A 13,952-nucleotide genomic window follows, 5' to 3' on the forward strand; every position below is an offset into this window, starting at 1 on the left:
AGGATAGGTGTTTGGATAGGCTAAGTGTTTGCCGTACTGTACTGTTATTAAGGTACAGTACTGTATGAACGTATGGTCCGACTTACGTCGAAATTCGGTTTACGACGCCGCGTAAGAACGGATCAACGTCGTAAGTCGAGGACTACCTGTAGTGTACTAAACACACCCCCTGGGTGGGTTTTTAGGTAACTTGGTCCGCCCGTCTCCCCAGTTACCTGGAGACTTCTCCCTGACACATTGAAACAACACCTCAACAATATCACTGCTGATCAATACACACATCAGTCTCCATCTCAAGGCCACCCACCTTGAGATACATATTGGTCACTCATGACTCTGCCATTCATCCTCTGTCCTCGGGCATCCACACAGCGCCCCCTAGCGGACACAGTGGTCACTACACCACGGCAGATATTGAGTGCTACTGAGTGCAGTGGGCAAAACTGAGATTACTGTGATGACTTATTAGTCCTGCCTAAAATTATCTGTATTTACTGCACACTTAAATCCATAGACAGTGGAAATGAACCTGATTGTCTGGAGTAGTGCACTCCTGAGAGCTGGTGCAGCACAGAAAAAGTCGTGGGAGAACCCGATTATGGAGGATGCTAGTGTTGGAGTGTTGATATGGTAGTAAAGTGACAAATGGGGGAGTTGTAGGACAGTGCAGCACTGTGGAGAGCTTTGTGGGAGAGTGCAATGACTGGTACTGTGTGGAAGCATTGGTGTAGCTGCTGGACAGAAATATGAGCCTGACTGCTGCAGTCAGAATAATGACAAATGCATTTAGTGACATTTAGTGCAATTAGCGACTTACAATTAGTTGTGAGTTCAAGATGAAAAGGAATCAGAGCAACTGTAATGGCTTTTAGTTATTTTTTTTTTTATTAATAATAGGATAGGAGGTTAAGGGATGAACAAAACCAGGAACATTATCAATAGTCAAAATCGTAGTCAGGAAGAAAGCCAGGGTCAGATACCAGGTGATCAGTAAAAGCCAAGTCAGGCGGGCAGTATGAATACCGCGGAGCCTGGTGACAGAGGCAAAACTTGTCCGGGTAAAGATGTAACCGTAAGAAGGCCACAGGTAGATGGTGAAGGTCCTTCCAGCAGTGATGGTGTGTCTGCTGTACTTCAGGGCGTTAGATGTGGAGGTTTCGAGTCTTTTAGATGGTGCTGGGGCGACAGGTACAACACGCAAATGCGCGAGCAACCCTGGATAATCCACGCCGGCAGGATGATAAGATCCGGCGGAAGCGGGAACCTATGAGAAGAGAAGTAAATATAATGTAAGTCATGGGACTCCATATTACATGATACTACTGTGCGGTCACTGTGGCCGAATGGCAGAGGAATCTTATCATACAGAGGTCAGGGATCATTGTCAGCCATCATACATGTGACAATCCCATCACTGACAGATGTCATCTTCACATGAATTATTCTCACTGGCTGACATCACACAACATGCAGCTGATTCTCACACTTACGTCGTTTCTTTCCCTTCTTGTCTTCATTTTTTGAGTTTTGTTGGTCTATACTCAAATGTATCGAAGAATTTATGTCCTCATGAGCTTCATTTTCTCTTTGTGAGGTTTGTTGGTCTATAATCAAATATATGGAACATTTTCTGTCCTCGTGAGCTTCATTTTCTCTTTCTGAGGTTTCTCGCTCTATACTCAAATATATGGAAGATTTTCTGTCCTCATGAGCTTCATTTTCTGATCAGAATGGAAAAAAACAAAACATCAGTAACAATGTATTCTTATAGTTTCTACTTTGTATCTATAAGGTAAGTAAAGGGATGACTTATTACATGTTACAATTGTGCAGTCACTGTGGCCGAACATAAGAGGAATCTTATTCCTAAAGAGGTTAGGGATCATTTATGATCATCGCCTCCCCGCCCCCGACTTTTTTTTATTTAAATAAATTATTTTTTTTAAAAATGGCAGGGGTCACCCCTTTTTCTGATAGTCAGCCAATGTAAAGCAGACAGCTGGGGGCTGGTATTCTCAGGCTGGGAAAGTCCATGGATATTTGCCCCTCCCTAGCCTAAAAAAAGCAGCCAGCGTCTGCCCCAAAAAAGTGCATCCATTAGATGCAAAGTCCTTTAATTGTAAAAATCACTTGCCAACCCTCTTTTACCCATTTTTTTACCTTTAAAAAATAAAATAATCCACTGCAAATCGATCCCATGTCCCACAACGATAAGGTTACTAACATCAGCGCTCGTCGCAGCAGCCGGATTCACACTCTACTGTCATTGTGTTCTGGCTGATACAGGCACCGGCTGGTGAATACTATCATCAGCAATGCCTGCTCTCACTGCTATCAGCGAGAGTAGGCAACACTATGACAGCAGTAGTTATCAGCTGACGCCTGACCGATGGCAACCTTTTCACCGCCGGTAACAGCTGCACGTTCACACGCTGTCCTGTGACAGCGTGGAAACCCACTGCAGTCAGCAATGCCCTGGGCTCTGACTGGCGGTGTCAGCAATGCCCTGGGCTCTAACTGGCAGTGTCAGCAATGCCCTGGGTTCTGACTGGTGGTGTCAGCAATGCCCTGGGCTCTGACTGGCGATGACTTCAGTATGGTTACCACCAGTAAGAGCCGGTTTCCCATGCTGTCATAAATAAGACAGAATGGGAACCGCGGGATGTTTGGGCTCCCCATTCACGTGAATGGGTTTCAAATCATGCGGGTTAGGCATCATGTTCGGGTACTATTCTGGTACTAAACCAAACTTTTTTTTTATAAAGTTCAGCCAAAACCCAGGGACCCGAACATCCATGGGTCTGCCTAATAACATCTGCTCCACATGAATTATTCTTACTGACTGATATCACACAACATGGAGCTGATCCTCACACCTACCTTGCCTCTTTTCATCCTTTTCTTCATGTTTTGAGTATTCTTGTTCTACACTCAAATATATTGTAGATTTCGTTTTGGGAGCTGGAATTTCTGATCAGAAAGTAAAAAAAAATCATGTATTCTTATAGGATCTGCCTTGTATCTATAATGTAAGTGATGGGACTCCATGTTACATGATACTACTGTGCGGTCACTGTGGCCGGATGTCAGAGAAATCTTATACAGAGGTCAGGGATCATTGTCAGCCATCATACATGTGACAATCCCATCACTGACAGATGTCATCTGCTCCACATGAATTACTCTCACTGCCTGACACCAAACAACATAGAGCTGATCCTCACACCTACCTTGTCTCTTTTCTCCCATTTCTTCATTTTCTGAGTTTGGTTGCTCTATACTCAAATAAATTGAAGATTTTCTTTCCTTGTGACCTTCATTTTCTGATCAGTAAGTAAAAAAAAAAAATCTCTCAGTAACAGAATATTCTTTTAGCATCTGCTGTGTATCTGCTTGTAACACAAATGTACAAAAAACTTTTTTTTTTTCAGGGGTCAAGGTTTTTTCAATGGATTTAGTGTATTTTGAGGGTGCCGAATTAATAAGTCTCACGGCATTACACAATATAACTTAATCCCAATACCTACACAGCGCATAAAATAATACGACTATGACACAGTGACTTACTGATAAAACATGGCCACCAAAGAATTTTGTAACTTATTATACTCAAAAACTTTAACCCATCCCCACAGCTTGGCCAAAAGGCTCAAGCCCATTAATCCCAACTTCCTGTTTATTCAGATCCCTGAATGACTAACCCTAAGGCCATGACAAAATGAAGGGTGGGGCAGGACTTCTGCTAGCAAAACACGGAAGGTCGGACATGGACCCCTTTTATCCCCCTCTCCATTTTTATTTACTAATATGTGAGGGTGGTACTGGGTGGTAGTCATGGCTGCCAATATTTGTATTAGTGCACCCTGACCTCCCATCACATAAGCACACTGTCCATCATTCTGTGTACCTGTAGCTCCTTCCTCTGCACCATCGGGGTCCTCAGTACGTTTCTTGAGGATTCCTTGTTCCGCGTTGGTACAAAATGAGCCCTGTCTTATCCCCCTCCTACATATAACTATTTACCAAGCTATGTTCCTATATCTCTTACTACTAAACTATAATGCCCCCTCTAGTGTTCTAAGTTTAGTACTGCACTCTCCCTTTACACTAAATACACGTAACAGCAAATATATAAATATCATTATATACATAGCAGCATTCTTACACTAGACATATTGGTAAATAATACGTACATACATTATATATATAGTAAAAGGGACGTGCATAACGATATATTTTTACAACTCCTTACAAATACAAACACCAATCAGAGACTGTTCACATGGAAGGAAACCTATCCTTCCCCTGCTATGGTCCCCTGACTGGCCAGGTTTGCTAGCCAACCACCTGCAAAGCACTTGTGAGTACATACCATGGCAAAAAGAGAGAAAGATATTTTCCCACCATTTAACCCCATTCAGGAGGGGGAAATATAACAAATAGGGTAATGCCATGTTTTCCTCTCCTGAAGGTCTGGGGATCACCATTACTTTTGCTGGTTTGGTTGTAGTTTTTGAGATAATTATAACGAGTGTGTCACGTCCTCCTGGGAGATCTGGGGTTAGAAGATCACTCTGTATTGTAAATCGCAGATCATCCATATGTTTATGTCCCATAATAAATGGATTTAGTTTCCTTTGGTGCTGAAGAGGTTAACGACCATTTCTAGGCTTGTAGAGACTCGGGCCTCTCTACCTTCCAGAGTACCCCTGGGACAGGAATAGTTGAGGTCCCAGTTCCAGGGACAGTTTGAGGCCCCCTTTAGTTGCCGAAAACCGTCACAGCGTGACAATAATTCATCAATGAAAATAATGATTTCCCCCAATGCGACTTGTGTGTGATAACAAAGGCAATGGCTTTTGGTCGGTCTTTTGACTCTTTAACAGCGTCTTAGGTAATGATATATCCTATGCAATTATTTTATATTTCAATTTGTAGGCTTCCAATGCTTTAAAAGCCATTTTTTTAGGCTAGAATTCTATTGTAATTAATTGTTAAATATTTCAAAAACTATTGCCAATCTGGAAAATCAAAGTAATATTTTTATTCAGCCCAATAAACTTAATATAAAAACGTTAAGACATCGTTGGCACCAAAATCACTGTTTATCAGTGCAATGTAAGTAAAGGGACTCCTTATTACATGATACTATTGTGCGCAAACGGCAGATGAATGTTATCATACAGAAGTCAGCGATCATTGTCAACCATCATACATGTGACAATCCCATCACTGACAGGTAACATCTGCTCCAGAGGAATGATCTGGTAATATTGGAAAGCTGTACATTATTATTGAAATATATGGGCCTATGGGCAACATTATTGGGATCCATGACACATGGACAACATAGGAGACCAATTACAGAAAAACCATGTGGAAATATTTGAGACTTGTAGTCAACATTCTCATTTGTTGTGCTGTATAGACATGTACATACCTGACAATGAGGACGAGGATGGCAAACTGGTAAAAGTATCATCCATAATAGATGCAAAAGATTCTTTCTGCCTGTTTGGAAGAACAAAAACATGTAAATCACAAGTAAATGCAATATAAAAGGGGTTGTCTCACTAGATTAACACCAACTATAAGGCTTATTGGGACATATGACAGATATAGTGGGGAAGGTTTCCTGCTCAAAAGTACCTTCTATAGAGAAGAGCGAAAAACAACTATAAAGAATGGTTGGCATGTAGTAGTACTTCTCTCCTACTGTGTGGGCAGCACTAAAAGAGCATGACTGCCTGCAATTATGGTATGTTACCATCAACAGTTTCTGAAGCCAAAAGTGCAATGACTGCTAATAATGGGGCGATGGATGCTGTATTTGATACTATGGTATCTATGTCCTAAATTTGGAGTTGTGCACATATAGCAGCCTGGAACTCCAAGTAATGACCTTATAATCTACTTACATTTCTGAGATGTCTCTGCTGGATTCTGGAGTAAACTCTGGAGGGGACTTGGGATCCTCATTATTCATCCACCTGGTATCGGTGGTACAGAGCTAAATACGGACAACAAGAAGATATGAAATACTTTTTTTTACTTTTAGATGTATTTTTTTTTACATTTACGTTGGATTTGTTATTCTCATACTTTAGAAAGCCATTCAGAAGAAGATGTAAAATTTGGGAAGTTAAAGCTCTCATTGTCCTCCTCATCCTCTGAGACCAGATATTTGTTTATATCAGAGTGATCTACAAGACATATGTAATGAAGTATTATTAGAGGTTGTCAATATAACACAGTCATCATTAATCCGTAATATTAATGGGAACCGATTGTATCAAACTATGGTAGACGAGGCAAACAGCTGCTTAGTCTGGATGACGTCTCTTTCTACTTACTGATAGAGAAGCTTGTGTCCATGTTTGACCTAAGCTGAGGAACATACTTTGGCTTCTGACTTAGAAGGTTGTGAAAGCCTAAGCTAGTCAGGAATGGATGACCCTTGATCTCAAATGCTCCTGCTGGAAAATACAAAACAAAAGTGTTGCGGATATTGTCAGAGACTGTTCCATATCTGAACTGATTAACTTAATCTGAGCTAATGACATTTCTGAGCAAACATGAAGGAAATTTACTGAAAGTCACATTGTGAAGATTTAGAAATAGATGAGCTGGTAGAGAAATGCTGATTTTCATAGAGCAATTTGTCCTATCTGTAATAAGCAAATTTTTACCTGTCCCAAGTCTATGTGCAGGATTTTTTCTGAGCAATTCAGTGATGAGGCACCGAGCATCAAAGGGAGGAACGGGATTACGATTCCAATGTACGTCTCCTGTTATATAGAAATATACAGAAAGTAAAACATCTGGACTGTAAGATAAAACTAAGGAAATAAGTAAAACCATTGTAACCAATCAAAGCAATGATTGGATTATTCCACTTTCCATCAACAATATTTTTAAAAATCTCATCTTCAGATTTCCCATAAAATGGAAGAAATCCCACAAGAAATTGATATAGTATGATCCCCATTGACCACCAGTCAACAGGTCTTCCATAGTGTTCTTTCAGGATGATCTCTGGGGCTATATAATATGGGGTGCCACAGACCTGGAAACCAACAGAAGAAGGAGATGAGATTGATGATACCATTATTATGACAAGTTCTCACCATAAAAACACAATGACAGAAGATAAAATATCAGCGGAAAAGTTCTCTAGAAATGGAGAATGCAGAGAAGAAGCAACAGTGTGATGAGATTAGTAAAGAACAAGCTGCATTTCTGTAAGTTTTGCCAACCTCATGGTCCTGGAACTCTCTGCTGATGTTCTTTGCTAATTGCTTGTAGGTGTTGGTTTTTGGTATCATGACACCAACTTTTGAAATTCCAAAATCAGCAACTTTAATGTGTCCGGAAGATATTATCAGGAGGCTGTGAAAGAAAAATGGTTTTAACCTTACAGACTATATGATAATAAATGATAACGCTCTTTATTATATTGCAGGGGGCACTTACTTCTGTGGCTTCAGGTCTCTGTGCACCACCCCATAGCTGTGCAAGTATTCTACAGCAACAACCGCTTCTGCAAAGTACAAGCGAGCCAAGGGGACAGGTAAACGACGCCTTGTGTCTAATAGGGTCTGACAGTCTCCACCTGTAGAAAAAAAGAAATATGACCGGTGAGGGGTTTATAAAGCAGATCACTGTGATGTATAATGAGACGTGAGCAGAGATTTGGCAGGAAAGAATATATACAGATATAATGAATAGTGCACATAATATTAGACTAAAGTAGTGGTGTAATGTGTTCCAGGTAACTAATGACAAAGTGATATCACATCTTGTCTACAGCTGAACATACTGCAGATACTGACATGCTCAGTGTGGACATACAGGGGAGATCACACAGACAGTAATATACCAAAAATAATTGATATCTATCTATCGAAGTCCCATCAAAGCCATTTCAAAGTATGATGCCCTCAAAAGTGCCCCCACCCACACACATTGAGTATGGTATCCCACAGTGAATCCTCCTGCCTACTTTATCACCCCACATATACAGTGTCAGTATGGTGCCCCCACTCAGTATGATGGCGCCCACAGTCCCTATACTCAGTATAATGTCCCAAACAGACCCTCACACAATATAAAGGCCTCCAAATATCCCCACTCAGTATAATGGCCCCTACAGCCTCTCACACATAATTCGGACCCTAACACAGAATGAGGACCCCCACACAGAATACGGACCCCCACAACACTCCACTCAGTATGAAGACCCCACTCAGTACAGGGACATTTACAGTCGACAAGTCAATATGGGGGCATTAGCAGCCTCCCATAGCCTCTCACACAGTACTGTGCCCCCCACAGCCACCCAATCAGTATAATGGCCCCCACAAATGCTGAAATTAAAAAAAGCAGCACTATTCACCTCGCCCCATTCCCATGGCACACTGCTCTGGTCAGTACAGTGTGAGTACTGAGACTCCACATTACAGGCGGGATGCTGTGACTACTTTGCACCTACAGTGTACGAAGTCTCAGACCACAGTCTCACAACTGCGGGCTGAATGGTGGATCGGGGGGCTTTTGGCTTCCTTATGGACCATTCTGTTCATCAGTATTCTCATTCTGAGGATGCATCTAAGCTTAAATTGTGATGATAGGAGGAGTGATGTGGCCCAATGTCAAGTGGCGCCTGGTCCCCTTTGAATCATGGGCCCCATAGTACCCCTACACACTGATAAATGGATTCCTGGCAGCTAAGTAATATATAACCTGTAGTAAATGTGTTGTGGTGATGGAACCAAACCACCTGGACAAATCCTAATTATATGATAAGATGTAAGCAGACATTGATTGACTATAAAATAATGCACATGTCCTACCTTCTACATACTCCATGACCATACAGAGGTGATGTTTAGTTGGAAAGGAGCAGAGCATGGAGACCACAAAGGGACAATCAGCGAATGTTAAGATGTCCCTCTCCAGAAAAGCCAATTCCACCTTTTTTGGAGTATCCAGGTTCCGCTTTTCCATTGTCTTCATTGCAAAGATCTGGTGCAATTCTTTATGGCGCACTAAGTGGACAGACCTGGAGAAAAAGACAATCCATGGTGAGTAATCAATCCTTATTAAGAGTCCATCTACAGAAGTCATTATATGATCTTCTGTACTAATTTGTTGAAGTCCGTCTGTCACTAGAAATACAATTCTAGAAATTAATATACTAGCACTACGTAGATCAGCTATGGAGCTCTGCACAATGCCATGTCTGTCGGAGCCGCACACAAGTCACACTAGAGGAGAGAGAATCTTCTTGAGCAGATTCTCTGTAATTGACCAGAAGATAGGATTCTGTCCACGGAAAATTTAGTCCAAATTGAATTTCCTCTAATTGCTGTAAGACGTTTATTCTGCTCCTCCCTCACCCTAAGGCATAATAAATGGAGGGGATGGACGTAATTAAATAATAATGGAACCCATTCTACCCACCTGTCCATCACTGCAGGTCTCTATCCCCCGTGCCAGTCTTGGTGTTTCTGGCGCCCCCTTCTGGTGCTGAGGCTAGTGATTGGACTCACGTGGTCATGGTGGAGGGTGATGGGTGCAGATGTCATTGACGTCAATATCGTGTCCTCACGTGACCATGTGTAGCCAATTACCCTTATCAGCTCCATAATGGAGGCCAAAAAACCAAAGTCTGCTGAGGAGGAAGCTCTGGTGGAGGCGGCAACATAAGAACAGATGGGTCTAGGACAAGTGAGTGTAATGTATTATTTTAATCCCTTTCCATAAGGGTATGTGCCCATATTGAGTATTTGCAGCAGGAGTTTTTAGACCATATCTGCATTTCTAAGCAGGAAAAATGATGCGTCAAATAAGAGCATTTTTGGCCCCTTTTTGATACATTTTTTACCTGCGTTTTTGTCGCAGATTTTCCCCCACTCATTATTATATGTGAAATCTGCAGAAAAAATGCTGAAGGAATTGACATGCTGCAGATTTAAATGGAAATCCAGGCATCGTGTGCATGAGACTTCAGGAATCTCAGTCACTTTTCTGGCATCATGAAATCCCTCAGGTTTTGTAACAAATCTGAGCAGAAAAAGCACGAAAAAAAGTGACAAGTCTGCAATGTGTGCACAGGTCCTTCCAGTGTCACCTGTTATAGGTCAGTATGCTCCGCTGTCTATAAATGAGCTGAATAGTGAGAATTAGATGTGAACAGTGATGTGGACTCCGATCATTTCCCTATGATAACACTGAATGGCAGAGCACAGAGGCAGAAGTGTTGTCATAGGGAACCCTGAGAAATGTGGACTATACCAGCAGAAATCTTACCCGAAAGCTCCAGCGCCGATCAGTTTGGATGTTTCAAAGTCGCTTATATGCGGCTTTCTCGCTGGGATCAATGATTCGATCGCTCCCTATAAAAAAAAAAAATAAGAAATGATATTCAGATAAAAAAGCTGCAAGGAAAAAGCTCCAGATACAAAAACGTCTTCCTCCTATACTATGTCCCAGCTGATTTACAGCGATTGAATGTAGATACAATACAAGCAGAACGCTCCGCAGATACGGATGTCATTTAACCCCTTAAGGAACAGGGGTATTTCCATTTTTGCGTTTCCATTTTTTGCTCCCCTTCTTCCCAGAGCCTAAGTTTTCATTTCCATAGTAAAATACCTCATACCAGAATCAAGCTTTCAAATCTACTTTGATATTTTTCGGTCAATATGGCCAAGTGAGGGCTTGGGGTTTTTTTTTGTGAGACAAGTTTTTCCTTTGAATTACACCATTGCTTTTACCATATCCTGTACTGAAAAACAGGATAAAAATGCTAAGGGCGGTGAAATTGCAGAAAAGTGTAATCTCACAATTGTTTTTTTTTACCCCCTTCCCTAAATGCTAGAACTGACCTGCCATTCTGATTCTCCAGGTCATTACCGGCTCTCAGACACCAAACATGTCTAGGTTCTTGTTTTACTTAAGTTGTGAAAAAAGATCCAAACTTTGTCAAAATATAAACAAAGCAATGGCGCCATTTTCTGAATCTCATAGTGTCTCCATTTTTCATTATCTGGGGCTGGGTGAGGGCTTATTTCTTGCAGGCCGAGCTGACGTTTTTATTGATAACATTTTTAGATAGATACGATGTTTTGATTTCCCGGTATTGCATTTATTGCAATGTTGCAGCGACCAAAGAATGGTAATTCTGGAGTTTTGATATTTTTTCTCGTTTTACAATTTACCGGATTAATTCTTTTTGTATTTGATAGATCGGGTGTTTCCTTATTTTTTTATTGTTTTGTTTTGAACGGGGGAAAAGGGGGTAAGTTGAAATTTTATATTACATTTTTTTTAAAACTTTTTTTCTCACATTTTACTTGCTTCAATAGTCTCCATGGTAGCCTAGAAGCTGCGATCTTCTGATCGCTTGTGTTACACATAGCAGGGCTTCAGCAGGACTATGTGTAGCAAAAAATGCTGATCTGCTATGAGTGCTGACCCCTCAGCAGTCGTGTGACACGGGCGCCAATGGGCGGAGCTAAGATGTGCTTCTGGTGCAGTCATTTAAATGCTGCTGTCTGAGTTTGACAGTGGCATTTAACAGGTTAGCAGCTGCGGGTGGATTGCGATTCCACCCTCGGCTGTTAGGGGCACATGACAGCTGATCAGATGAGTTCTCATGTGCCAAGGACATAGCATGTCATAGATCATTAGGGTGTTAAGGGGGGATTCTCCATTCAATGGAATCATTGTACAATGTTGAACAGTACGGGAAATCACAGATGAAAATTTAAAGTAAATCTGTCAGCAGGTTTTTTTTATATGTAATCTAAGAGCAGCATGATGTAGGCGCTGAAAGAAGATTTCACTAAATCACCAAATGCATAAATCAGGAAGCACTAAGCCAGCATTTACAGATGCAGCAATCGAAACTATACAGATAATGCGCCATGTTGATAACTTTTATAATTCTCTCATTTAGGAGGATTTAGATAAATTAAGACTCAAATATCAAACGTACAGTGTAAACTTCGACTTCTCTGCACCGTGACCCCAGAGCCATGTTACCTGCGCACCTTATATCATGAGTACAGGGCTGGTTCCCCATTTTCGGATGCCCTGGGTGAAAGAGTCTCAGTTGTCCACTTTAACACATACCACAATTCATGATGCACAGATATGGCAGAGAAATGTAGGGATAGTACAATGCCAAAGATTTCACTTCTTACATTACGTGAGTGACATCAATAGCTCAGAAACCGGACAGTATAGTCCTCCATACAGTATTGTGGGCCCCATATACTGTAGTGCTCCATACAGAATAATGAGCCCCATATAGTGCTCCATACAGAATAATGAGCCCCATATAGTGCTCCATACAGAATAATGAGCCCCATATATTGCTCCTTACAGTATAATGAGCCCCATATAGTGCTCCACACAGTATAATGAGCCCCATATAATGCTCCATACAGTATAATGAGCCCCATATAATGCTCAATGCAGAATAATGAGCCCCATATATTGCTCCATACAGTATTATGGGCACCACATATATTGCTCCATACAGAATAATGAGCCCCAAATAATGCTCCATACAGTATTATGAGCACCACATATATTGCTCCATACAGAATAATGAGCCCCAGGTGGGGACCAGGCTGCACGCTTGCACTTATCTACCATAACACCAATTTAACGTGTATTTACACTATTACTATTATATATACTTGGTGTGTTTGTACGTTTTCATATTACATTTATACATCTATACTATCTGCAGAATAAGGACTGCCATCACAGGTGAGAGAACATTAGGGAGTAGCAGCCATAAATATGCTGTGCCTGCCAGGAGCTGACAGGGAGGCCTGTAAGATCTAACACCAGATCTTCTGATATCTGACTGGTGATCTGGAGATGATGAAAAAACAAGGAGTGCGATAGAGAAGAAGACGGGTCCTTACCAGGCTTTCCGATGAGCGGGCCGGGCATTCCAGTGCAGACAGGACTTTTTGGGCGAGTGCCTTAATAGAAGACAAATCGCCATGTTGAAATCTTGTTTCAGCCTATAAAAAAAGAAATAAAAATGAAAATCCTGAGGTGAGGAAGGTTACAAAGGATGCTGCCATTTTATGTGACATTTGCTCCTCTGTCTGCAGATACAATGACTCCATATTTGGAGATTTGTCTTTTTTTATAATTGAGGAAAGAATAAAATTCTATCCCGCTATTATTATCTATTATTATGGAAAAGATTTGTGCGGAGCATCCGCCACTTACCTGCTGCAGTAACATCCTGATGTTCTGAAGTAAATCACTCAGATACTCTGAGGTTATATGACCTTGGTAGTGTTTGGTCAGGCAGTCCTTTACCAGCCGTATCACCAGCCGGTGAGTGAAGCTGAGGACGCCATCGGGTGGTAGAAGCGCAGTGTCGGGGTTATTGTCGGAAATAATCCCGCATAGTGCGTCTACCTGAAGGTTATCTAGAAGATATTCAATCATAGTGAGTAACTGCAAGTGCGCACAGTCTACCAACTATGGAGTCAAATAATGACACCTGTGACACTGTGTACATTGTATAAATAGACTCTGTTCCATGATGTCATAATAGGTTGGCTATTATGACATCACAGAACATGAGTGATGTCATACTGGCCGATTATCTTGAATGATGTCATCATGGAATCTTCTAATAGAATCTTACATGGGCCTCTCTGTGCAAATAGATGCTGTTTAGTAATTCTGAAAGTGGAAAACCATAGAATGTGGGTGGTTCAGTTGGGGGTTCATCTGAATTGCATTTTTGTGGGATTGACACAAAAACCCAGATATAAGTGCTCACCATAGAACACAAGAATGTGATCCCAGCCTTATACTGGAAGCGATCGAAAAATATTATGTACCCCAAAATGTTACCCATCAAAATCCTAATTTATCCCGCACAAAACCATCCCCTACTCAGGTCCTTC

The 13,952-nt window shown here is 41.3% G+C and overlaps 2 protein-coding genes across 3 annotated transcripts; both read right to left on the reverse strand.

The window, feature by feature from the left end:
- Positions 1-636: 636 nt before the first annotated feature.
- On the reverse strand, positions 637-6,469 carry LOC141059655 (uncharacterized). Of its 2 annotated transcripts, XM_073555738.1 has the most exons (8): positions 6,354-6,469; positions 6,103-6,203; positions 5,919-6,010; positions 5,441-5,511; positions 3,231-3,323; positions 2,881-2,970; positions 1,491-1,721; positions 637-1,264 (listed from the first exon to the last, which is right to left on the reverse strand). In XM_073555738.1, the coding sequence occupies exons 1-8, from the start codon at positions 6,373-6,375 to the stop codon at positions 1,167-1,169; spliced, it is 798 nt and encodes a 265-aa protein (XP_073411839.1). In that variant the 5' UTR covers positions 6,376-6,469; the 3' UTR covers positions 637-1,166. The 2 variants fall into 2 exon arrangements, with proteins under 2 accessions (XP_073411839.1, XP_073411840.1); XM_073555739.1 differs by lacking the exon at positions 2,881-2,970 and having other exon boundaries at positions 638-1,264.
- Positions 6,470-6,587: 118 nt separating this feature from the next.
- On the reverse strand, positions 6,588-13,275 carry LOC141059736 (microtubule-associated serine/threonine-protein kinase 3-like). The gene is made up of 6 exons (XM_073555873.1): positions 13,261-13,275; positions 12,945-13,046; positions 10,312-10,397; positions 8,853-9,061; positions 7,474-7,612; positions 6,588-7,389 (listed from the first exon to the last, which is right to left on the reverse strand). Exons 1-6 carry the CDS (start codon positions 13,273-13,275, stop codon positions 7,158-7,160), a joined length of 783 nt encoding a protein of 260 aa, XP_073411974.1. The 3' UTR covers positions 6,588-7,157.
- Positions 13,276-13,952: the final 677 nt, after the last annotated feature.

The sequence above is a fragment of the Dendrobates tinctorius genome, unplaced genomic scaffold, assembly GCF_039654945.1.
Source record: "Dendrobates tinctorius isolate UK_male_01 unplaced genomic scaffold, ASM3965494v1 ptg000230l, whole genome shotgun sequence".
NCBI classification, from domain to species: Eukaryota; Metazoa; Chordata; class Amphibia; order Anura; family Dendrobatidae; genus Dendrobates; species Dendrobates tinctorius.